Source organism: Barbus barbus (genome assembly GCF_936440315.1).
Source record: "Barbus barbus genome assembly, chromosome: 11".
Lineage (NCBI taxonomy): Eukaryota > Metazoa > Chordata > Actinopteri > Cypriniformes > Cyprinidae > Barbus > Barbus barbus.
This window is the reverse complement of record NC_136739.1, coordinates 31,329,850-31,355,797: the sequence shown is the minus strand read 5'-3', so window position 1 is coordinate 31,355,797 and position 25,948 is coordinate 31,329,850. Positions and strand designations below refer to the sequence as shown.

The 25,948-nt window shown below is 33.4% G+C and overlaps 1 protein-coding gene across 1 annotated transcript; it reads left to right on the top strand.

The window, feature by feature from the left end:
* The first annotated feature begins 1,533 nt into the window (after positions 1–1,533).
* Positions 1,534–25,400, top strand: LOC306876570 (ATP-dependent 6-phosphofructokinase, liver type-like). The gene is made up of 22 exons (XM_079427860.1): positions 1,534–1,622; positions 3,388–3,461; positions 5,191–5,268; positions 7,476–7,665; positions 10,926–11,091; positions 13,498–13,542; positions 14,468–14,576; positions 15,264–15,359; positions 15,829–15,921; positions 16,022–16,147; positions 17,324–17,388; positions 17,508–17,571; positions 18,646–18,792; positions 19,755–19,825; positions 19,906–19,993; positions 20,172–20,324; positions 21,378–21,542; positions 21,638–21,699; positions 22,665–22,776; positions 23,155–23,254; positions 23,480–23,585; positions 25,207–25,400. Exons 1-22 carry the CDS (start codon positions 1,541–1,543, stop codon positions 25,352–25,354), a joined length of 2,340 nt encoding a protein of 779 aa, XP_079283986.1. The 5' UTR covers positions 1,534–1,540; the 3' UTR covers positions 25,355–25,400.
* The last annotated feature ends 548 nt before the right edge of the window (positions 25,401–25,948 follow it).

Here is a 25,948-nt window from a genome sequence, read left to right as displayed (position 1 = left end):
TCATCAGTTTGTTTCTTGCTCATGTCTGGGCCCTTTTCCTTCCTTATCTTGAATGGTGTTATGATCAACCAATCCTAATGATTTCCTGTAATAGCCTGTGTGCAGTACGACAGAAGTGACTTGTAAAATCAAGGCAGAGCAACTGCATGGAATAAACACTGATGTACTGTACCAAACTCTGCCGCCTCTGCTCATTTCTTCTGATCTGATGATTAGTTTAACTCAAGAACTTTGTTGTGCTTTTCAAATGTGCTGTATATCCATTATAGCCAGAAATACAGTATTGCATGTCTATTCACTACCTGGTATGAAGTATGAAGCACAACAGAGTTTAAGTGTTAGATAACATATCTAAATTAGAGTTGCATGTTCAAAGTTCACAAATTTTATTGTGTTTGCAATTTATAGAGGATGAGATAATCAGAGTACTGCAACCAATGAGAACAAATCTGTTGTATTTTTCTAATTTACTTGAAATATTAACAATGCAAGTTAGCTTTTTTTATAATGTAATTGATTTTAATGTGTCTTTATCAGGTATAAAACAAACACTTCTCAATCCCAGAAAATTGCGTTGCATTTTGGTTAGGGTTATGACAGCAGTTTATGTATTTAGATTAAAAAAATTACAGCAAAAATATAGCACTGTTATATTTGGTGAAAATATGCACTAAAAATGCACTAAAGACCCCGCCCACTTTTTACAAAACCTTGTGTTTTGGCAGACCAGTGGCATGAAAGTACAAATTTAATGTAACTCATAACTCACCTGTTCCCCTCTCATATTGGTCTGAAAAGGTAAAGAGGTGTTTCGAGTCTCGGGAGACTAAAGAAAGTTGCTCAAAGTCGCACGTGTGAGAAAATCAGCCTGCAAATCAAGCCATGTTTCCTCATAAAAAGACAAATGAGTCTCAGTTGTAACACACAATACATACCTCTGCATTTTCTCTCAAATAGAGTTTTGTATTTGCAAATCACTTTGTGTTTGTTTGAAAGTCGAGTTTTTCTTTGCAAAGCAGATTGTGTTTATCGCAAAACACTGGATTTGTTTGATGAATATTGGCACAAAATTCGCTCCATAGCAGTCTCTTTTAACTGCTGACTACTTAGCCTTTTAGAGATCTGCCAGTATTTATTTCGGAAATGCAAATTACGAGCCGATTCCATATTTTGTTCCTCAACATTGAATGATTCCATACATTTTTCCTCTACTTGATATGGATTTTTTTTGCTTGTTTGTTTGAGGTATGTTACAAAGTGTTGAATTATCAAGCAAAAATAGTTTTGTCATATCTGTGATTTGTTTATTTGTTATAAAGTCAAAACTTTGGGTGATTCCATCATTTTTGCCTGGGGTTGTAGGAGATATATTTGTGTTAGCTGGGCTGTGGCTGCTGAGGAATTAAGGAAATGCAGTGAAGGAGCGCGCACGCAGTGTACACAGTGGGCGTGGACGTCAGCGCGGGTCCTCGGCGTCCTTCCGTGAGCGCGGAAGGTCAGTCAGATCCTCTCGGAGCGACACGGTAACCGGTTCGGCAGAATGAGTTCTGGGCTGGAGAAGCTGCGGATGACGGGCGCGGGCACAGCCATCGCCGCGCTCACGAGCGGAGGAGACGCGCAAGGTCAAGCTGCAGCTGATGCACTCAAATAAAACATTAGACACTTTAGAAACATTAGTAAATTGCTATATTTCAGACAAATTACTGACCGTGGAGGCTCAAACTGAAACGATCGATTACTGTTACATGTAACAAGTCCTGTTCCAGCGCGAGACAGTGAAGGGTCAGTTTGCAGTTCATTTCTGTGTCAATCATATCATATGCATTCCTGTTTACTGTAAAGCGCGTGCATGCGCGCTCCTTAACCCTCTATGGTTAATATCTATATTTCCTTGTTATTCTGGCAAAAAACTAAATCTTGCAATATGCTTTAATAATTTTGCAATTAAATATTGCAATAAAAGGGCCGGCCTTAAGGGAGCCACTTTCTCCCCACTGTCACCCTCACATGGAGGACACCTGAAGTGCTCCAGAAATCTCTTCATAAAGGGGATTTTAATTTTTTTGCATCATCTTTGGTTAGTAAATTAGTAGTATTTTTATTCACAAAGCAATATTGTCTAACATCTAAATTGAGAAATCATCAATGTTACCACAGTGTAATTGTAATGTATTTCCCCATTGGGATTTTTAGTTGCACTTTATTTTAAGGTGTCCTTGTTACAGTGTAATTATAGGCTATATTTAAGTACTGAGTAATATTTATTAACTACATGTACTTACTATATGGGTAGGGTTTGGCTTAGGGCTACTTGCATTTAATTATGCATAATTACCGTAATTGTTATTATAATAGGAAGTACATGTAATATCATACTGTAATAGAAAAATGACTTTTTGGCCATTTTCCATTGTGGTTTCCTAACCCCCCTCTGTTTTGAGTTGTATAATTTAAGCTATATGATTAAGTAAAAACATATTTCATGGTTAGAACAAAATGCATACCATAGAGGGTTAACTGCACTGAAATGACCTTAATTCCTTCGTTTAGAGCGACAGCCGCAGCCCAGCTAACAAAAATGTGACCCTGGACCACAAAACCAGTCAAGGGTCATCTGATCTGACTGGTCATTATATAAACCAGCGTGTTTGTTCATGTGCTGACAGAAAAATGCAGAAGGAGGTTTATATGATGAGCAGTAAACAGAAATGCATATGATTGCTGTAGACTTTCTCTCAGATAATTTTAACATGTATTGATCGTTTCAGTTTGAGCCTCCACGGTCAATAATTTGTGTGAAATATGGCAATTTACTAGAAAAGTAAATCTATGTAAATATATACAAGTATATGGCTTATGTTAGTAGGTGAAAAATGGTAAAGTATATTTCAAAATCAGAAGAAAATAAGAAATTATATTGTATTGTAGTGTATTATATTATATTATTCTTACATTATTTATTTAGCTATAGACATTATTTTACCATACATTTTATTTTACCCTCATTTGCTTATTATCATTAGTGATATGGTCATTTACGATATATGCCAAACAGGGTTATTACAGTTAACGAAAACCATACAAAAATAAATAAATAGTAATAAAAAATCGTTACTTGAAATAAAATATTTTAAAAAACATTAAACTCATTATTTAAATATATAAAATAAAAACTAATTCAAAATATTAGCAAAAACTTTATTATCTCAATAATATATGACCTGGACATTTTCGTTTCATTCCATCAGATTATGAATTTGCACTATATTAAAAGTCATAAACCGAATATGCAGCATTCATTAATTTGTGAGCATGCTGGGAAGTGATCATTTATTTAAACCTCTGAATAGTGTCGATTACTTCAAATTCAGTGTTATCTCTCTGTAGGAATGAATGCAGCGATCCGCGCCGTGACCCGAATGGGCATCTATGTGGGCGCCAAGGTGTATCTGGTTTATGAGGCACTCCTATCTCCCATCATTCATGGTTTCCACTGATCTTTGCTAATGTACGGATGATAATGATGTGGCAGAACATTAAACGTGTTTATATGATATACACGTGGTCAGAATTGTTAGTACCTATGATAAATATGAACATAGAAGACTGTGAAAATTAATCTGCATTGTTAATTTTGATCTATTATTTCAAAAATTCACAAAAATCTAACCTTTCATTGGATAATAAGAATTTAAAATGGGAGAAAATATCATTATGAAATAAATGTTTTTCTCTAATACACATTGGCCACAATTAACGCCACCCTTTTATTCAATACTTTTTCAAACCTCCATTTGTCAGTTTAACAGCTCTATATTTTCTCCTATAATGCCTGATGAGGTTAGAGAACACCTGACAAGAGATCAGAGACCATTCCTTCATCCAGAATCACTCCAGATCCTTCAGATTCACAGCTCCATGACGGTGCTTCTTCTCTTCAGTTCACCTCACTCATTTTCTACAGGGTTCAGGTCAGAGGACTGGAATGGCCAGCAGAAGCTTGGTTTTGTGCTCAGTGACCCATTTTTGTGTTGTTTTTGAGGTTTGTGTTTGGATTATTGTACGGTTGGAAGATCCAAACATGGCCCATTATCAGATTTCTAACAGAGTCAGTCACTTATTGATTTTTTATCTGTTGGTATTTGATAGAATCCATGATGCCATGTGTCTAAACAAGATGTCCAGGACCTCCAGCAGAAATATAGGCCCACAACATCACAAATACAGCAGTATATTTCATTGTACACATGGGGTACTTTTTATCCCTGTGTTCACCAAACCCATCTTGAGTGTTTGCTGCTAAAAAGCTCATTGTTTAGCTTCATCTGACCATAGAAGCCAGTCCCATTTGAAGTTCCAGTCGTGTCTGATAACTGAATATGCTGGAGATTGTCTTTGGATGAGCTAGGAGTATTTTTCTTGAAGCTCTCCCAAACAGCATGTGGTGATGTAGGGGCTGTTTGACAAATTTTTTAAGGTTTTCTGACCCCGAGACTCAACTCAATTACCTGCAATTCTCCAGCTGTGGTCCTTGGAGAGTCTTTAGCCACTCAAACTCTCCTTCTCACCGTGCATTAGGACGATATAGACACACGTCCTCTTCCAGGCAGTTTCGTAACATTTTCTGTTGATTGTGAAAATCTTAATTATTGCCCTGATGGTGGAAATGGGAATTTTCACTGCTCTAGCTCTTTTCTTAAAGTCACTTCACTAATTTGTGAAGCTCAATTATCTTTTGCTGCACATCAGAAATATATTCTTTGGTTTTTCTCATTGTGATGGATGATTAAGGGAATTTGGGCTTTGTTTTCCCTCCTATTTATATTTATGTGAAACAGGAAGCCACGGCTGGATAATTTCATGTTCATAATCACTCTGGAGTGCTCAAAATTGTGAATATGAATGGAAATATACTTCAGAGATATTTTACTGATAAGAATTTCTAGGGGTGCCAATAATTTTGTCCAACGTGTATTTGAGAAAAACATTTATTTCATAATGATATTTCCCCCCATTTTCAATTGTTTTAGTTCAATGAAAGGTTAGGTTTTTGTGATAAAAAAAAAAAAAATTTGTAAAAATGCAGGTTTATTTTCAGAGCCTTCTTTGATCATATTTACCAAGGGTACCAACAATTCTGACCACTTGTGTGTATATAAGCATTAATAAGTGTATTTGAACTGATTTCAGGGTTATCAGGGGCTGGTAGACGGAGGAGACAACATTAAACTGGCCAACTGGCAAAGCGTCAGCAATATAATTCAGCTGGTAAGAGATTCAATCAGATCTCAACAGAGCTGCAGTTTAGATCTAGTCAGCAGTGCTAGTTAACAACTCTTAAATGTGTTTGTATCTGAGAGCACTACAGCTGCAAAAAGACATTTCAACATCCGTCAGAAGCTCTTCCTTCATGGAAACATTGGTTAAACAACCTTCTGTACAGGGTTATTATAATTCATTAAAACTGTAAAAAAATGTTACTTAAAATAAAATAAACATTAACTGAAATAAAGTAAATGTATATAAAAACAAACAATTAATTTCTTAATTTCTTAATTTAGTTTCTCCTTTTCATTTAGTTTTGTACTTTATGTACTAAAATAACTAAAACTGAAATATATATATATAGTTTTTATGGTAACACTTTACAATAAGGTGACATTTGTTAACATTAATGTATTAACTAATATTAACAAACAATGAACAATACATTTATTACACTATTTATTAATATTTGTTAATGTTAGATAATAAAAATAGAATTGTTCATGTTAGTTCATAGGGCATTAGCTAATGTTAAAAAACAAAACTCGTGATTTTAATAATGCATTAGTAAATACTGAAATGAACATTAAGATTAATAAATGTTGTAGAAGTATTGTTCATTCTTAGTTCATGTTAACTAATGAACCTTATTGTAAAGTGTTACCGTTTTTATTCATTTTTATTTTAGTTTTAGTTCAAGTGTTCTTCATCTCAATTATAAAGCACAACCAAATTACTAAAACTTAAAAAAACAACAAATTAAATGGAATTAATTGATTATTATTATTGCTGTAGTGTTAGTTTAATATTATTTCAATAGTATTTTTATATTTTCAATGTTCATATTAAGCTTAGTTTAATGTTTATAATTTTTTCTGTTTTGTGATTTTTATTAGTTTTTTGTTTTATTTTTATTTCCGTTTTAGACATTTTAGTAACCTAAACCGAAGCAACGTTTCCAATTTCAGCTCTTTTTCAATGAATGGTGTTAGTTGTGTTAATGCATTGGTTTTCATTGAGTCGAGGGTTTCTGAGGTTGACCTGCAGCTCTTTCTCTTCTGTCTGTCTGTGTTCTTCAGGTAAACTGGTAAGCTGTCCTGCTGCATGTGCTCTTAAACAAAGACTTTAGAATAACAGATATGCTACATTAACATCTATAGATATGCTGCATTTAGTACATTAAATGCTTTTTTCCATGCATTATTTTGGTCTTATGATATACTGTATGCACTTGTCCTGTAAGCAGCGAGTTCGGTCTGAATTGAGTATCAAATTATTACCAACTTGTCCAGCAGACGGAGATCTTAATATTAAGATTTCTATGATTCTGTGATGAAATGTGTCCATTATTGTTCTGCAGTTTTTAACATATAATCCTGTTTGACTTTTAAAGGGACAGATATGTCATTATTTATTCACCGTCATGTAATTTCCTGAAAAGAGGTCCTAATTTGCAATCATTGTATTGCGTCAAGTTTGATGTCAAACAGCAATAAAGGAGAAACATTTTTTAAACGAAAATAAAAACCTAACGTTGGTCTTTTAAAAAGAGTATCGATATGAGAGCTGTAAGTCAACATATCATCCAAGATATTTATATTTAGATACCAAGATATTTATAAGATGCAACCCTCTTCAATCATTTAAGGATAATCTGGACCGTGTAAAAATCATGTATTTAGTTATAGTGCAATACTTATTTACATTCAGCAGATGCTTTTATCCAAAGCGACTCACAAACGAGGACAATAGAAGCAATCAAAACCAACAAAAGAGCAATGATACACAAGCGCTATAACAAGTCTCAGTTAGCTTAACGCAGTACATGTAGCAAGGTTTTTTTGATTATATAATAAATAAAAAAGAAAACAAAACAGGTAGTTAGGAAATGAATAGAGTGCAAGTCTTTTTTTGAAGAATAGAATTAGAATAGAGAGTGCTAGAGTTAGAGGGTCAAATAAATATAGTGCACGGGTCACTCTGTCTACTGATGCCTTTATGGTGATTTGGAGAGTTTGTGTTTGTATGTCTGTGCTTATTTTTCTTTTGAATGCTTGTCTCTGATGCATGTGTGTGACCGTTCGGCCGCAGCGCTGACATGCATTTGAACCTTTTCCTCTTGCTGAAGCATTGCAATAAACTCCTCTCCATGATTAAAAACACTGATCACTAATGCATGATCTGCAGCAGTGCATGTGTTGTTTACTCAGGGGGGAACCGTGATCGGCAGCGCTCGCTGTAAGGCCTTCACCACACGAGAGGGCCGTTTAGCTGCTGCCTTTAACCTGGTCAAACGAGGCATCTCTAACCTGTGTGTGTGTGGAGGAGACGGCAGCCTCACCGGGGCCAACATCTTCCGCTCTGAGTGGAGCGCACTCCTCCAAGAGCTGCTGGAGAAAGGTACTGAATCACACCTTTTCTCCAGAGGCGGACAGTAGTCAAGTATTTTTACTCTGCTGTAAAAGTACTTTTCAAGTGTCTGTACTTTATCTGTGCATAAAAGCATAAAAAAGCATAAAATTGTAACTTTTACTATATTAAATGTCATTTAATACTTAATTACATTTAGAAATCTAGTACTTTCTTACTTTTACTCAAGTAAAAGTAATTCAAAGATTTACTTGAGTACAAGAAAGTACCACATTTTAAATGTTCTTAAGCTTTAAAGGTAAAAAAAACAACAACTTTTATTTATGAAATGTAGTGAAGTAAAAGTTTTCCAAAGAAAAACAATACTTCACTTCACTTCTGTCCGCCTCGGTTTTGTTTTACATTTTAATTTGTTCCATTTTAATTACATTTTAATAATTAAAAATAATGTCTAAGCAACTGAATTGAACATTAACAGTTTAATAAGTGACTAACATTTTAACAATAATAATTGAAAAAAGTGTTATTCTATTTTCTTTCTTTTTTCCCCAACTATTGACATAATTTCCATGAAAATTAAAGGGATAGTTCACCCAAAAATGAAAACTACCCAAAGATTTACTCACCCTCAGGGCATCCTAGGCATGTCTGGCATTCCTCTTTCAGACGAACACATTCGGACTCATTTAAACATCTCGGGGTATCGACACGAACGCATCATTTTAATCAAAACAGATACAATTTACTTGCTTGAGAGACCGGAAGCTGCACATTATAGTTTAGTTTATTTTTCTTAAACTAACGCATCGTTTCGCTTCAGAAGGCCTTTATTATAGGGTTACTCCACCCCAAAATGAACATTTTGTCATTAATCACTTACCCCCATGTCGTATTTGGTATATTGATATTTTGGATGAAACCCGGGAGGCTTGTGACTGTCCCATTGACTGCATAGTAAATAACACTGTCACGGTCCAGAAAGCAATGAAAAGCATCGTCAGAATAGTCCATCTGACAGCAGTGGATCACTCTGAATTTTCTGAAGCGGCGAGAATACTTTTTGTACGCAAAGAAAATAAAAATAACGAAATTTTTTCAACAATTCGTCTCCTCTCTGTCTCTTTGTGTCAGCGTAGCACCATTTTGGAGAGCATCCGATGGACACAAAGTGCGTACTCTATTCTCTGTCATCAGTAACGCATGGATGCGCGGTTTCCGCTCAAATAAACGCACAATACGTATCCATGCGTTACTGATGACAGAGAATAGAGTACGCACTTTGTGTCCATCGGATGCTCTCCAAAATGGTGCTACGCTGACAGAGAGACAGAGAGGATTTTTATTATTTATATTATTTTTATTTTCTTGAATAGTTCAATAGTTGCAGATGGACTATTCTGACGTTGTTTTTATAATTTTCTGGACCGTGACAGTGTTATTTACTATGCAGTCAATGGGACAGTCACAAGCCTCCCGGGTTTCATCCAAAATATCTTAAATTGTGCTCCGAGGACGAACAAAGCTTTTATGGGTTTGAAATCTTTGGGTGAACTATCCCTTTAAACACATTTTACCCTCTTCTGCTCATTATAATTATAGGGTGATATAAATGCCAGACAGGGTTATTTTTAACTAAAGCCATAAAGAAATACTTCCTTCATCACTTGACATAAAACATTAACTGAAAAACAGTATATTTAAAAAACTTTTAATTTTACTTCAGCTAGTTTCCAAGGCAACATTTCTCATTTGCATTTAGTTTAACTTGATATAACTAAATTTAATTAAAATGAATGAAAACTATATCCAGATATTGTCACACACTATGAGGAGCCGTTTGATTTTTTCCCAAATTCTATGTTTTCTATTTTAATTAGATTGTAATAATCAAAAATGAGGTCTAAGCAATTGAATTAATAAACAAGGAAGTTTAATAATATATTTAAAGTTTAACTAGAATAGTGCTTTATAAGAAGTGTTTTATTTTTTACAAAATTTGGTGATAATACAGATTTATTATGAAAAATGGTGGCAATCAAATGAATGCATGAAACTGTAATTAATCTTTTAAAATGTAAAGTGCTGGATAATAGAGGTTTACTCTTTAAATTAAAACATGGATAGAAACATTGTGCCAAAAAATGAGCAAATTCTGTGAAATGTTCTGCATCGCAATACAAAAACCTGCTCTAATGTGTTATGTGGGAAAAACAATGAGCTTTACTTATTACTTCATAGTTTGTCATCAGATTAATGACTGAATTGAAAGTTTAGAAACGTTTACTGTCTTTGAATGTCTGACTCAGGCTCAGGAATGATGACTCCGGCAAGAAAGCCTCTTCAGGATAAGAATCTCATCAGTCTTTATGAAGGCCATATTAAAGTCCATTCAGGGCACGTCTGTTACTCAGCAGCAGTGTTCAGGAAACTGTAGTTTCCCTCAGAATTTAAAGAAGTTCAACTACAGGCATCTAGTCAGCTATTCCACAGGTTAACAGCAAAAAGTATTTCACTTTTATTCCACTGAAGGGGCCACATTATTTTAAATATGTAATACATATATCTGTTGTTTATTTTACATTTATTGATGTATTTGTTTTAATTTATTTTTTTATTTATTCATTATTATTATTATTTATATTCTTCCCATTCCCCAAATCATTTTGATTTGTAATAAATATTTCTATTTTTTATTTTACATTTAAGTATTTATTTGATTTTATTTAATTTTAAATAAACGTATTTATTCAGTTAGTAAGTTAATATCATTTATTTTTATATTTTTATATCATTTGTTTTTATTTAATATTATTAATTTGTTTGTTTTTAGGTCTGAATTTGAAAGCTTTAAAATTATTACAATACAAAATTAATACAAATGGATACAATAACACTAAATGCTATAAATGTAAAACACCTTAATTTAAATAACAAAATGTTGAAGATATGGATGAAAAGCAGCATTTAACTAAATATTTCACCACAAAAAAAAATATTTAACTTTAAATAAACTAGTTAGTTAATATCATTGATTTTTATTTAATATTATTATTTTTGTTTGTTTGTTTTTTTGTCTGAATTTGACCGCTTTAAAATGAATACAATACAAAATTAAATTAATACAAATGGATACAATAACACTAAATGCTACAAATGTAAAACACCTTAATTTATAAACCAATAAAAGCAGCCTTTAACTAAATACTGCACCACAAAAAGGAAGTCAGTGGATTGTTTTTGATCAGCATGAGCTGGTTATGTACACTAACACATCTTCTTCTTCTTGGCAGGTCGAATCACGGCAGAAACGGCCAAGAAGCACGGGCACCTGAACATCGTGGGTCTGGTGGGCTCCATCGATAATGATTTCTGTGGAACGGACATGACCATCGGCGCTGATTCGGCCCTCAACCGCATCACTGAGATCATCGACGCCATCACCACCACGGCCACCAGGTCTGAGACACTCCAGTTTATTTAGAAAATACATTAATCTCACACTGAAATAAAATTAATACAGTAATATAGACAAATTTACAAAAACTACTAAAAATGACTAAAACTTTAACTAGACTTTAACTTTATTACTTGAAATAAAATATGCTGACTGAAATAAAATATAATAAAATACCTTTTCGTATTTTTTTTTATTTCATTTAACTTAAACTAATCTAAAAATTAAATAAATATTAATAAAAACTTTATAGACATTTAAAAACAAAACTACTAAATATGACCGAACACTTAGAAATTAAAATGGAAAATATAAAAAGAAATGTTAATTGAAATAAAAATTTATAAAAACTATTAAAAATAACAAAAACAGAACAAAATTGTTCAAACTTCAACTAAAGCTTAGCTACATGTTAACGGAAGTAAATTGAAATAAAAAAATCTTTATTTAGTAAGTTAATTTGGTTTAACTTGATGTACTCAATTAACTCTTAAACTGAAATCAAATTAACAAAAACTATATAGATAAATTTACAAAAAAGTGCTAAAATTATTATTATTTAAAACTATATAGGCATATTTAAAAATGAACTACTAAATATGACAAAAACAACAGAATTGGAATAATGCCCTTGAAATGGATAATATAAAAATAAATGTTAACTGAAATAAAATAAATATAAAAACCTTTTTATATTTTATTATTTTAATTTAGTTTACCTTTATATACTTAAACAAAATTACTAAAACTTAATCATAAATTAAAATGGAAAATATAAACATAAAAAGTCATTCCAAATTTTGATAAAACTCTAATATTATCTGATTGTTATTAAGACGGCTGTAGACTTCAGGCCGGGATGAGTGTGATTTCCAGGGGATTTGTCCTGGTTTGTTCAGGAATGCAGGGAATGTGCTGCACTCTTGTCTCAGCTCGTCTCTTCACTCACAGGGACGCTTGTGAATTACGCTTTTGCTTTTAAATCATTTCCGAGTGTTTTATTTCTCTCAGAATTGGCTGTGTGTGTGTGTGCTGAGATGAAGAAACACCTCCAAACTTATATTTGAAAAAGCAACACACACCGAGCATCTTCCCTTGTAATGACATGCAATGATAAACCTTTCTAAACCTGTTGTCCTTCAAGAGAACTTTATATATATATATATATTACTTTATTTATATATATATATATTTATATATAACTTATATCATTTACTTCACAACATCAGTCGAGTGTTTGAAATAACTTCCTTTTGTGAACTGATGTGACTTTTTATCACAGATTGAGGCAGAAAATATATTCTATACTGTAATAAAGGCTATGTCGATTAGAAATGGCTTACAAGTCTACTTAATCACTGTCAAAATACCCGAGACAGCTTGAAGAACACATAACCCATATATTGTCGCAGGTGTTTCTTGTCCTTACATTTCATCATTCAAAATTTTTAAAGGTCCCATATTGTACACCTTTCTGGAGTTTTATTTTAGGTTTTGATGTCCTTGAGAATATATATTTGCGGTATAAGTACCAGAAACCATCTCAATATATTTTTACAGCTCCTCTTTCAGGAGCTCTGCTAAGAACAGGTCGATTTTGGCCTGTCTAATTAATATTCATGAGCCTCTCTTCTGATTGGCCTGTTGTTTTCTGAGTGACGCACAGCCAGGCCAACCACGGGTAACTAGTTAGGGCTGACGTCACAATTACGTCACCGCGCACAAAGCGAAAACTGGAGGCAGCCCATTCAAACCAGCGCAGATTCGGCTACATAAGGAGCTTAATGGGTGCCAGAATCAATGTAATACAGCCTCAAATGAGAAATTTGATTGCATACCTGCTGCCGCTGCTAGACAAAAAAACCGACGACAGCTGTGGTTAAACGCGATAAAACGAGCGGACTGGACAGAAACAATCTTGCAATCTAAAGATTTCTTGCATCTCACAACTATGTTGTGTATGAAATAATGTCTGTGTGCATGATAGCGATGCCTTTATCCATATTAGGGATTTCCTGGCACGTCATCAGTGTTACTTCTGTGTCGAGTTTCTGTGCGAGGCGCCCTCTGGTGTCCAGTACACATTACATGTGTTTATACCGCTCAATAATGCCAATCCATCCTTTGTTGGGTAAAAATCTGAAAAACAATACCTCTCTCATAAGACACGTTAAGCAGACATAATAATCCATGCTTTTTCCAGTGTACAGAGGTTTACACAAATTTTTTTTGTAAATTTGTTGCAAAAAAACACTCAGAACCAAACCAAACCGAGGTACGTATTGAAACCGTGGACTGACTGTATTGTTGCATCCCTAGTGTTTAGTATTATGTAATCAGATTGAGTCGACAGTATGTTTGGCCCATATATCCTCTGCTCACAGTGTACTATTGCCTGTGTTTTTCAGTCATCAGCGCACATTCGTGCTGGAGGTCATGGGCCGACACTGCGGGTGAGTTTCTGTCATGGGAAAATAACAATCAGATAAACAGTTCCCTAACGACCGCTCAGAACATTCTTACAGTGCCCTAGCAACTACCAGACACATCTTAGCAACAGTTATATTTTAGTATTGTTTATACTATTGTAGGATATATCTTACAATTTTCAGTTAGCTTTCATTTTTATATTTTCAGCTTTTGTTTTGATTTTAGTTTAAATTTAACAATTTATGTATAGCTTTCATTTTTAGTCATTTTAGTAGTGCAACATTTTATGATTTTTAAAAAGGTTTTCATCTAATATTTATAATTGATTTCAGCTTTATTTAAATTAAGGAAAATTATTTTTTATAGTTTCAGTTTTAGTTAAGAATAACAACGCTGCTTAAATATTATTATTTTGTTGATTGATATAATTAATAATAATATGTATTTATTCATTTGGATATTTTTGCTTATTCCCAAATTTTAATATGTAATAAATATTTATACATTTTTTATTTTATATTTATTTATGTATTTGTTTTATTTACTTTACATTTACTTATTTAATTAGTTAGTTGATTTATTTTATTAAAGTATTAATTTGTTAATATTAATGTCAAATAAATGTATTAATATGAATTAATATTGATATTAAAATGTGCAAATTAATTTTTGCATTTTAGGTTAAGCTTTATATATTATTTATAATTTTTTTGGTAGTCTTTTAAAAAATATTTCTATATAGCATTATTTTTTTTTTCAGTTTCAGTTTGGTGCCAAGTCAACATTTTGTTTGTTTTTAAAGTTAATATAATATGTACATTTTATTTGATTTCAGCTTAATTTCAATTAATGAATGATTTTTAAGAGTTTAAGTTTTAGCTATCAATAACAGCACTGCTTGGCAACCACCTAAAAAAGCAGCTCTGACTGTAGTGTGTTCTGCTGCAGGTATCTGGCGCTGGTGTCAGCTCTGGCGTCCGGAGCCGATTGGCTCTTCATCCCAGAAGCCCCTCCTGAGGACGGCTGGGAAGAGCTCATGTGCGCTCGGCTGGGAGAGGTGAGACAGAAACATGGGACATCAGCAGATTTATCAGTGTCATCAGACAGTTAGCATGCAATTAAATGGTCCTTGGTTATTAGAGCACTATTATTTTGCTTCTTTTTTATATACTATTTTAGTACTTATCAGTATTTTGAATTAGCTTTTATTTTCTTATTTTAAGTTGTCATTTGAAATTTGACATTTTTTTGTAATCAGTCAATTTTTTTTAAATCATTTTAAGTTTTCATCAAACATTTCTATTTTATTTTATTTCAGCTTTATCTCAATTAATGAAAATGATTTTTAGAGGTGGTGAGTCTTTATTAGCTTTTTTAAACTCTTTCTGTCTTTCTTTTTATTTTATATATATTTATGTATTTATATAGTTTTTATGTGCTTTTGTCATTTATATATGTATATTTCTATTTAGTTTTAATTCCTTTTTAGTAATTTAGAATTGTATCTTACATTTTTTTATTAAAGTTAATTTTTAACCAACTGTTCGTTTACATAAAATATTTATATTTTATTTTATTTCAGCTTTATTTTAATTCATGAAAATGACTTAATTCTAAAGCAAAACCTTAATTAACCTGACTTCATTAGGTTGCACAAGCAAAAGTCATGTTTAAAGGTCAGATCAGGCAGAAATAAGGTTAATTGAGAAATAATTGTGGTAACTGAATGCCGGGTGTGTTTCAGAGCCGCAGCAAAGGATCCAGACTGAACATCATCATCATCGCTGAAGGAGCCATCAACAAAAGCGGTCAACCCATCACCTCCAACTACGTCAAAGATGTGAGTTTACATCAGTTCACACTTATTAAATATTAAGCATTTGTGTTCTAGAAGTGATATTAAGTTGCCTGATACAAAGTGATATTAAATTGCCTTCTGTAGAGCTGCATTACAGCTGAAATTTAAATCATTTTATAATTGATGAATTCTGCAACAGTCATTTTTCTGTTTTTTTTTTAAGCTGCTATGTATGAAAGCTTATTGGAATAAAAATTGTCACTTTTTATCTTGCAATTCTGACTTTTTCCTCTGAATTCTGAGTTTAAATCTTACAATTTACATGGTAAATTTACATGAGTTTACATGGTCATTTCGACCTTTTTTCAACCCTGAAGTAAAAATGCAATTAAAAACTAAACTAACTAAAACAGAAAAAAGCATTTGCTCTTTAATTACGCAGCTTGATCAGTCCCATTAGACGAGTGTAGCTCATGTGTATGAATGAGCATGTGATCTGTAATTGGTGCAGCTGGTGGTGTCACGGCTGGGATATGACACGCGGGTCACTGTTCTGGGTCACGTTCAACGGGGCGGGACGCCGTCAGCTTTTGACAGAGTGCTGGTAAATAAAGCATTTGAGTTAAATTTTCAGTCACGATGTGATTACCAGTTTTCATGATGGTAAAGAAGGATGTTTTGATCCTCTGTGTTTTGTCCTGTAGAGCAGTAAGATGGGCGTGGAGGCCGTGGTGGCCCTGCTGGAGGCGGGGCCAGACACTCCCGCCTGTGTGATCGGCCTATCAGGAAACCAGGCCGTGCGTCTCCCACTAATAGAGGCGGTAGAGATGGTGAGTTTGAGATTTGATTTTTTGATTGTTTTTTTTTAAACTTGAACTTGAACTCTTACAGTGTATCTCCAGCCAAACACTGAAGAATGTGTCTGTTGGTTTTCTGCCTATTATTGTTATTTTGCTGCAAGTTTACTGCTATTGTTATTACAGAACTTCATCATAGTTGGGTCAAATTATCTTCAAAAAATGTAATCAAAGTCTTTTGATATGTGACCCTGGACCACAAAACCAGTCATAAGGGTAATTATTTTTAAATTGAGATTTATGCATCATCTGAAAGCCAAAAATAATTGAGTTTTCCATTGATGTATGGTTTGTTATGATCGGACAATATTTGGCTGAGATACAATTATTTGAAAATCTGGAATCTGAGGGAGCAAAAAAATCTAAATATTGAGAAAATCACCTTTAAAGTTGTTCAAATGAAGTTCTGAGCAATGCATATTACTAATCAAACATTAAGTTTTAATATATTTACAGTAGGAAATGTACAAAATATCTTCATGGAACATGATTTTTACTTAATATCCTAATGATTTTTGGCATAAAAGAAAAATCAAAAAATTTTCCCCATACAGTGTATTATTGGCTATTGCTACAAATATACCCCTGCTTTTGTGCTCCAGGGTCACACATGCCAAACAGTTTGCATTCAACATGACACATTTGACAACCAGTCTCAAATCATTTCTAAAGTCCCTTTAGTTAACATTTGTTAATGGATTAACTAACAACAATTATACATTTGGTACAGTATTTATTCATCTTTGTTTGCATTAGTTAATAAAAATACAACTGTTATATATTAATATTAACAGATACAACTTTTGATTTTAATAATGTGCTAGTAAATGTTTAAAAAAATTGACATAAATTAAAAATAAATTAATGCATTCATAAATGCTTCAAAAGTATCTTTTTTATTTTTTATTAACATTCATGAACACATAAAACTGCATTGTACACTGTTATTTTTATTCATATTTGGAATTAGTAATTTTATGTGCTTTTGTAATTTTTTGTTGTATTTTTTATAATTAAATATTTCTGTTTAGCTTTAATTAATTTTTTCAGGTTTAGATACTTCATGTGGAACACACGAATGAATTTGACAACCAGTCTCAAATAATTTCTCTCATTATAAAGAGAATCCTTTTCCTCTGTTTCTTAAAGACTAAAGCGGTTCAGAAGGCCATGAATGAAAAGCGTTTTGAAGAGGCCATCCAGCTACGGGGCAGGTGAGATTCACCTGATCATTATCTGACTTCATTAGCAGATAAACCTGCAGAGCTCAACGTTTCAGCTGATTGTTTTCCACATAAATGAGTAATAATGAATCAAATGATGTTGTTTACAGGAGTTTTGAGAACAACTGGAACATTTATAAGTTGCTGGCCTATCAGAAACCCGCTGTGGTCCCGGTAATACATCAACACTACAGCGTCACGACTTTAACCCTCATTTTACAGCTGCATATACACACAAGTTTATTAAAATTAATATACGGCCCTAAGAAATGTGTTTTAGTTTTCACAAATTCTTTGTTTACTGTTTTAATTTTCTGGATTCTGTTTAAATATCAAAAAGCATGTCTAATAACAGTTTAATAATTTATTACAATTAAATAGGGACCAATGAAATGTATTATATTTTTCAGAAAATTATTTTAGTTCAGTTTTTGTAATTTTGTTATGTGTTTTAGTATATATATATATATATATATATATATATTTATAATTTTATTTCAGTTTTATTTCTAGCTATTTTATTACATAAAGTAAAACTAAATAAAATGAGAATGGCAACTAGCTGAAATGTTTTTTTTTATATGTATATTTTGTTTCAGTTACATATTTTTAAAATATCAAAAAGTATGTCTAATCAGTTGAATTCATAAAACTATAACAATGTACTAATTTATTAAAATTATTATTATTAAAATTAAAATTTTTACAATAATAGGGCCCTATGAAATGTATTATATTTTTCAGAAATTCTGTTGTTTACTGTATTTATTATTTAATTCATATTTATTATCAAAAACAGTGTTAGTCAAATGAATCCTGTCATTACATTTTGAAAATATGAATTAAATTGTTAATCAAATGAAAATGATGCCGTATACACGGCTGTAATTCTTTACATTCAAGGGATTTGTTGCTACTGGAATTAAACCATTTTTATTAGTATTTTAGGATTTATGGATCATAAAATGCTAATCTTAACCCCCGGACTATGGTACTGTGAACTCTGTCGTTGTTTGACACGCTTTAGTTAGTTTTGTAACTACAGTGGTTTCAGAATGATAGCATATATGAATTCTTCAAGATAAAGGTTAAATACTGAATATATATTCACTCTGAGTGGCACTATTATATTTTGTCCAAATGCACAGATCCTCACAGACTGTCAGTAGAAACGAGTGAATGTTTGGTGAGGGTCTGGTTGGTTAGCTGTTAATCCGTTATATCTGACTGGTTTGTGTCTGTCCTCAGAGCCAGAACTCCATTGCCATCCTGAATGTTGGCGCTCCGGCCGCGGGCATGAACGCTGCGGTGCGGTCAGCCGTGAGGGTCAGTCTGGCCACAGGACACCGGGTTTACATCGTTAACGATGGCTTCGAGGGTCTGGCCAACGGAGCGGTAATGAGCAATGCATTTGAATGATTTCTTGAGTTCTTTTGCATCAGTTTATTAGACTGACCTATGACTGATTATAGTTTTTAGAAATATTTATGTTTTTATTTTTATATTTCCCATTTTCATTTTAGTTCATTTTTTTGTAATTTTGTTTTGTTTTTTTGTAATTTTTAGTAGAAATGCATGTCCTTAGTCTATTTATACAAAAAAAATATATATATATTTACCCAAAATATATAGGGCTTATAAAATCTATTTTATTTTTTCCCAAATTCTGTTTTAATTTTTCTGGATTATATTTTAAATTCAATTTTAGCAATCAAAAAGCATGTCTAATTAATTGAAATCATAAAAAAAAAAACACACAATTTAACCTCCAATTTATATATATACATACTTTTTTTTCAGGGCCCTATGAATATTTTTTTATTTGATCAATTCTATGTTTTCTGTTTTAATTTTTCTGGATTCCGTTGTAATGGTTCAATTTAATTTTAAAGTTTAAAAACATGTCAAATCAATTGAATTCATAATTTATTAAAAATGTTCAGTAAATAATTTTGCCCCGAAAACTTTTTCATTTTTTCAAATATTCTTGTTTTGTATGTTTTAATTTTTCTAGATTTATAATTGAATACAAATTTATGATAAAAATGGTAAATCAAGGCATAAAACTGATTAAAATGTAAATTAAATAAAATAGCATTTCCTTTTATTTTTTGGCAAACAAAGCTTTAAAAGCTTTACTCTTAAAATTAAAACATGAAAGAAAAATTCTGATATTAAACAATAAATGTATTATTATTATTATTACGCCTACTACTAATTGGAGAAGTACATTCTACTCCACAATAGCAATATATTTCTGTCACCGTTCACTTCAAGTTGACCCAGACTTTTATTTTGAAGGGTTCTGCATTGCAAGGCTTAATTAATATGAATGAAATAACAGCATGATGTTACAGGTGAATGAAGTGTCGTGGAATCAGGTGGCCGGCTGGACGGGTCAGGGCGGCTCTCTGCTGGGAACTAAACGGTTAGTCCCTTTACTAATCGATGCATTTTCACACACTTTCATCTTTCAAACTGAGCTCTTGTTCCCTCAATATTGTCCAGAACCCTCCCAAGCACCTGCATGGAGAAACTAGTGGAAAATCTCAACAAGTTCAGAATCCAGTCACTGCTCGTCGTTGGTGGTTTTGAGGTATAGAGTAAAACTTGACTGTGTTTTGATGCAATACAATGCAGTTTGATGCACCCACAAATGATGGTTTTGTCATCATTTCCAACCTGTATGATGTTCCATGAAACACAAAATGAGATATCAGACGATGTCCGAGCCGCTCTTTATGATATCTGACTGTGTTTTCCATCACGTCCAGGCGTATGAGGGCATCCTGGAGTTGGTTGAAGCGAGAGGACGCTATGATGAATTATGTATTCCCATGTGCATCATTCCTGCCACCATCAGCAACAACGTGCCGGGAACGGACTTCAGTCTGGGCAGCGATACCGCGGTTAATGCAGCGATGGCCGTGAGTACAGCACACACGACACTCATCAACTCTTATATTCTCTTCTACTCATTTGCTATAACTGAAGTTTTACTAGAAAACTGCATTTGACGAAATCTAAATGTGGCTTGCAAGAAATGGAGAAGTCGCTGGAAAAGACTCTGTTTCTAACAGAAAACCTAATGAGCGCCTACAGTCTTATTTTAGTTTTTTTTCATTTGTCTGTAGTTTTTTTTCAGTTTTAGTTATTTTATTATATCAAGTTAAACTAAATGAAAATGAGAAAAGTTGCATTGGCAACTAACTATTATAAGTGGTTTTTAATATTTTGTTTTATTTTTAGTTAACGTTTATTTTCTTTCAAATAACATTTTTTAGTTTTAGTTAACTCTAATAATCCTGCTACATAGGCAGCATTTTAGAAACACAAACACAAATAAGTGTATATACAATAAATAATAATAACATTGATTTTAAGATGCCATCTTTTACCTTATGACATCAAGGCAATCCCATAAAAATGCATCCAAAATAGCAGACAAAGTCAGAGAAATGGCCATTATAAATGCAAAAACAATACAAAACAGACAACTTGACCTAATATTTATGTGCCCTGTGCATTTTATCAAATAATTGTATATCACTTTTAGTTTTTGTTTGTATTGCTAAATTATTGTATTCAATTAATTTAAGCATTGTTATTTAGGCCTGTTTTGAATTGAATTATTCTCGAGTTTGCCATGAATATATGCTGATATGGTGTAAAGTGATAAATAAATATGTTTCCCGTGTATTTTATCCTGGCTTGCAATGCCAAGGTCATGGGTATGATTTCCAGGAAATGCATGAACTTTTAAAATGCATCAAAGTCGCTTTGTCTGAAAGCATCTGATAAATTTTAAATTTTCATTGCTTACTAGAGTACTAGGTTTTGAAACTGCTTGTATCTGAAGTCACCAGCCAAATCTTTCTCCCTTCATTGCATGAGCTTTAAATAAAGATGCAGTTTGTGTTATTGATTCACTGCATCCAGTGTCCGGTTATTGATGTGAAGTCTGTTTTTGTTTTTTGAAGAGCTGTGATAAGATCAAGCAGTCGGCCACAGGGACCAAGAGGAGGGTCTTTGTGGTGGAGACTATGGGGGGATACTGCGGTTATCTGGCAACCACCACAAGCATCGCTGTCGGTGCGGACGCCGCTTATATTTTTGAAGAACCATTCAACATTCATGACCTCAAGGTGAGTAACACTCTTCACATCTGCTCATTCTAGAAGAATAAATGCTGTTTTTTTGTAAACGAAGAATGTTTCGCTGTTGGTGTGAATTTTTTTAGACCAATGTGGAGCATTTGACAGAGAAAATGAAGAAGGACATTCAGAGAGGTCTAGTGCTGAGGTAAATCTGTACAGCTTTTGGTCTGCAACACATTTTTAGATTCCTAAATTATTTTTTATCTAAAGTGACAAAAGCAATTTGTCAAAGACAAAGCAGTTTTTGTTATACACAGTGCCAAGTTTACTGATGTAAAAGGCTTTCAGTAATTAAATTTAGTATCTAAATTAGTATTTTATTGAATGTATGAATAATGAAACAATTTGTATTTCTTTAATTATTTTTTAAAGAAATAGTTCACCCAAAAATGTGAAAAAATGTTCATCAGATTTGGAGAAATATAGCATTACATCACTATCTCAGCAATGGATGCTCTGCAGTGAATGGGTGCCGTCAGAATGAGAGTCCAAACAGCTGATAAAAACATCACAAGTAATCCAGTCCATCAGTTAACATCTTGACAAATAAAAAGTGGCATGTTTGTACAAAACAAATCCATCATGAAGACATTTTTAACTTAAACTTTCACTTTCAGCTAAAATGCGAGTCCATAATCTGTAATAACGCTTCCTCCAGTGAAAAAGTGGTCTGGTCTGGATCAATTTTGATGTGAGAGACAACAAGATATGGACTTTTTCACTGGAGGAAGCGTTATTATGGATTACGGTCTCGTCTTTTAGCCAGAAACAACAGTTGAAAGTAAAAAAAAAAACGCCTCGATGGATTTGTTTTTGTCTTCTCCAGATGTTAACTGATGGACTGGAGTGGTGTGATTATTATGATGTTTTTATCAGCTGTTTGGACTCTCATTCTGACGGCACCCATTCACTGCAGAGCATCCATTGCTGAGCAAGTGATGTAATGCTGCATTTCTCCAAATCTGATGAAGAAACACACTCATCTACACCTCAGATGGCATCATTTTCAGCAAATGTTCATTTTTGGGTGAACTACTTCCTTTATTTTGTGGCGTTATCTTTGAGATTTAGCTTAATGAGACTGTAAATGTGACACTGCTCTATTTTCAGGAATGAGAAGTGTCATGAGCACTACACCACTGATTTCATCCATAAGCTGTACTCTGCTGAGGGGAAAGATGTCTTCGACTGTAGGGTGAACGTCCTGGGACACCTGCAGCAGGTACAGACTCATGCTTTATCACTGAAATAACTGTTTCAACAACGACTCTGATCCAAAACTACGGGTAATAGTCAGTTTATGATTTGTTTCAGTATATTTTATTTCTTGCAACTAAACCACTATTCATAAAATATTCAAAAACTTTAGTGCATCAAATGCATTAAAGTTTTTCGATTTCTGCAAATAGTGTCAAATTTGATCCAAATGTTTTTCATGGGGAAAAAAATGATGGATTATTTAAAGTACAGTTATGGTGCATTATTAAAGGATTTAGGAGAGAACAACATTGTGATTTCACTCTAAAAGAAATAGAGAAACAGCATTTGAATTTTTGAAGAATTTGAAAGTTTTCTGATGTTGTTTCTCTGATATCAATAGGGTGGAGTGCCAACATCCTTTGACAGAAACTATGGCACTAAATTGGGCGTTCGAGCCGTGCAGTGGCTGACAGAGAAGATGACCAACAGTTTTAGACAAGGTGAGAGGACGCTTGCATGCTTAAAACTCAGTGAAAGTAAGTAATATTTATTTCTATAGCACCTTTCAAGAGCAAGTGTCACAAAGTGTTTTACAACAAAAATGTAAAAACACCTGTGTTATCCAGATTCAATTCCCTGTAATTGAGCAGCAGCAGTATTGTGAAGCCTGAAGCAGTGTGTGTGTGTGTGTGTGTGTGTGTGTGTGTGTGTCTGTGTGTCTGCAGGTCGTGTGTTTGTGAACACCCCCGACACGGCCTGTGTGGTCGGCCTGTATAAGAAGGTTCTGACCTTCACTCCTGTCACTGAGCTGAAGGAGCTGACGGACTTTAAGTGAGTGACTCTGACAATTACATACAGCACAGTTCTTTATTTCCCACATACTGTACATATTATATACAACTAAGGACAAACACACACTTAATAAAAAATAGATTATTAAAAAATTAAGAAATATGATGTGAAAATAAAATATAATAGAGAAAAAGAATAAAGAATGGTTTTATGCAAAATATACAAAACTGTGTAATATACACTTCCCGTCCAAAAAAAAAGCCACCACCTGGATTTAACTAAGCAAATAGGTAAGAGCCTCCCATTGGATAACTACTGCATGGATGATTATGTTTTAACAAGTTATTTAACCCTAACTGATGCAGTGAGTAGCTTCTCATTTCTTAAACAACCATGTCGGAAGACACATCCTGTGGTTATGGAAAAGATGTTCATCTGTTTCAAATTATTGGCCTGAATCAAGCAAAGAAAACATCTAAGGAGACTGCTGAAACTACTAAAATTGGGTTAAGAACTGTCCAACGCATTATTAAAAACTGGAAGGATAGTGGGGAACCATCATCTTTGAGGAAGAAATGTGGTCGGGAAAAAAATCTTGATTGATCGTGATCGGCGATCACTTAAACGTTTGGTGAAATCAAATCGAAAAAAAACAACAGTAGAACTCAAGGCTATGTTTAATAATGAAAGTAAGAGGGAACTCAAGGGATTGGGACTAAACAGCTGTGTAGCCTTAAGAAAACCACTTATCAGTGAGGGTAATTAGGCTTCAATTTGCTAGGGAGCATAAATATTGGACTTTGGAGCAATGGAAGAAGGTCATGTGGTCTGATGAGTCCAGATTTACCCTGTTCCAGAGTGATGGGTGCATCAGGGTAAGAAGAGAGGCAGATGAAGTGATGCATACATCATGCATAGTGACTAGTTACTGTTGCCTTTCTATCATCTCTAACCAGTCTGCCCATTCTCCTCTGACATCAACAACGCATTTTCGTCCAAACAACTGCCGCTCACTGGATATTTTCTCTTTTTCGGACCATTCTCTGTAAACCCTAGAGATGGTTGTGATTGAAAATACTTTTTGAAATACTCAGACCAGCTCGTCTGGCACCAACAACCATTCCACGTTCAAAGTCACTTAAATCCCCTTTCTTCCCCCTTTATTCTGATGCTCGGTTTGAACTTCAGCAAGTCATTTTCACCACATCTAGATGCTCAAATGCATTGAGTTGCTGCCATGTGATTGGCTGATTAGCAATTTGTGTTACCAAGCAATTGAACAGGTGTCCCTAATAAAGTGGCTGGTGAGTGTGTGTATATATATATATATATAATTTTTATATATAAAATATCATTGATATTATATATTATTATATCACATGACATATTACATGATATTTATATATCAGTTTTAGTTTACTATAATAACCCTGGAAATTAATATTAATTTTGAAAAATGCTTAAAAATTATGCACATTCTCATGAAATGAAGGAAAAGCTGTTTTATTCTGTTTGGATAAGTGTCTTGCAATTCAATCAAGTTGCTACTACTAGTGCTTTTTTTTTTTTTAACTGTAATAGCAGGCTCCATCATAACAGTTCACTCATGCATAATGATAGGACAAACTATTATCAGTAAAGCATTCCTCTCGCCCTGCAGACACCGGATGCCCAAGACACAGTGGTGGCTGAATCTCCGACTGATGCTGAAGATGTTGGCCAAGTATCAGACATCCTTCAACGAGTATGTGACGGGAGAGATCGAACATGTGACCCGCCGCTCTCTCAGCATAGACACCGGGTTTTAAACCCACACTCCGCCAGTGCCATCCATCAGCAAACACACCAAACTGCCACTCCTCCGTTAAAACGGGTAAATGCCTGATCCTTTGTGAGTAACGGACAAGGACTCCAGATTCGTGCCTAAACCTGATGCATTAGAGGCCTGTATTTGCAGCATGTTTACACTGAACTCATGCTGTGTCAAAACTAGATCACTCCTGTTATAATCAATGCAACTGTTTCCTGATAAGTTGACATAATTTGGTTTACAAATCTCATGTGTGAGAATTGATCGCTATTCATTTTATTTGTTATGTATTTGGACCATTTCATCAAATCCAGCTTGTGATGTTTCTCGTCTTCAATTTAAAATCATATAGTTTCTATCCATATATATATATATATATATATATATATACTGGGAGCCAGAAGTTTGGAATTATTAAGATTTTCAAATGCTTTTGAAAGAAGTCTCTTCTGCTGACCAAGGCAGCATTTATTTGATTAAAAATACAGAAAAATATTTTATTATTAGAATTCAAATTAACTTTTCTATATGAACATATGTTAAAATGTAATTGAAAGCTAAATTTTCAGCATCATTACTCCAGAAACATTTC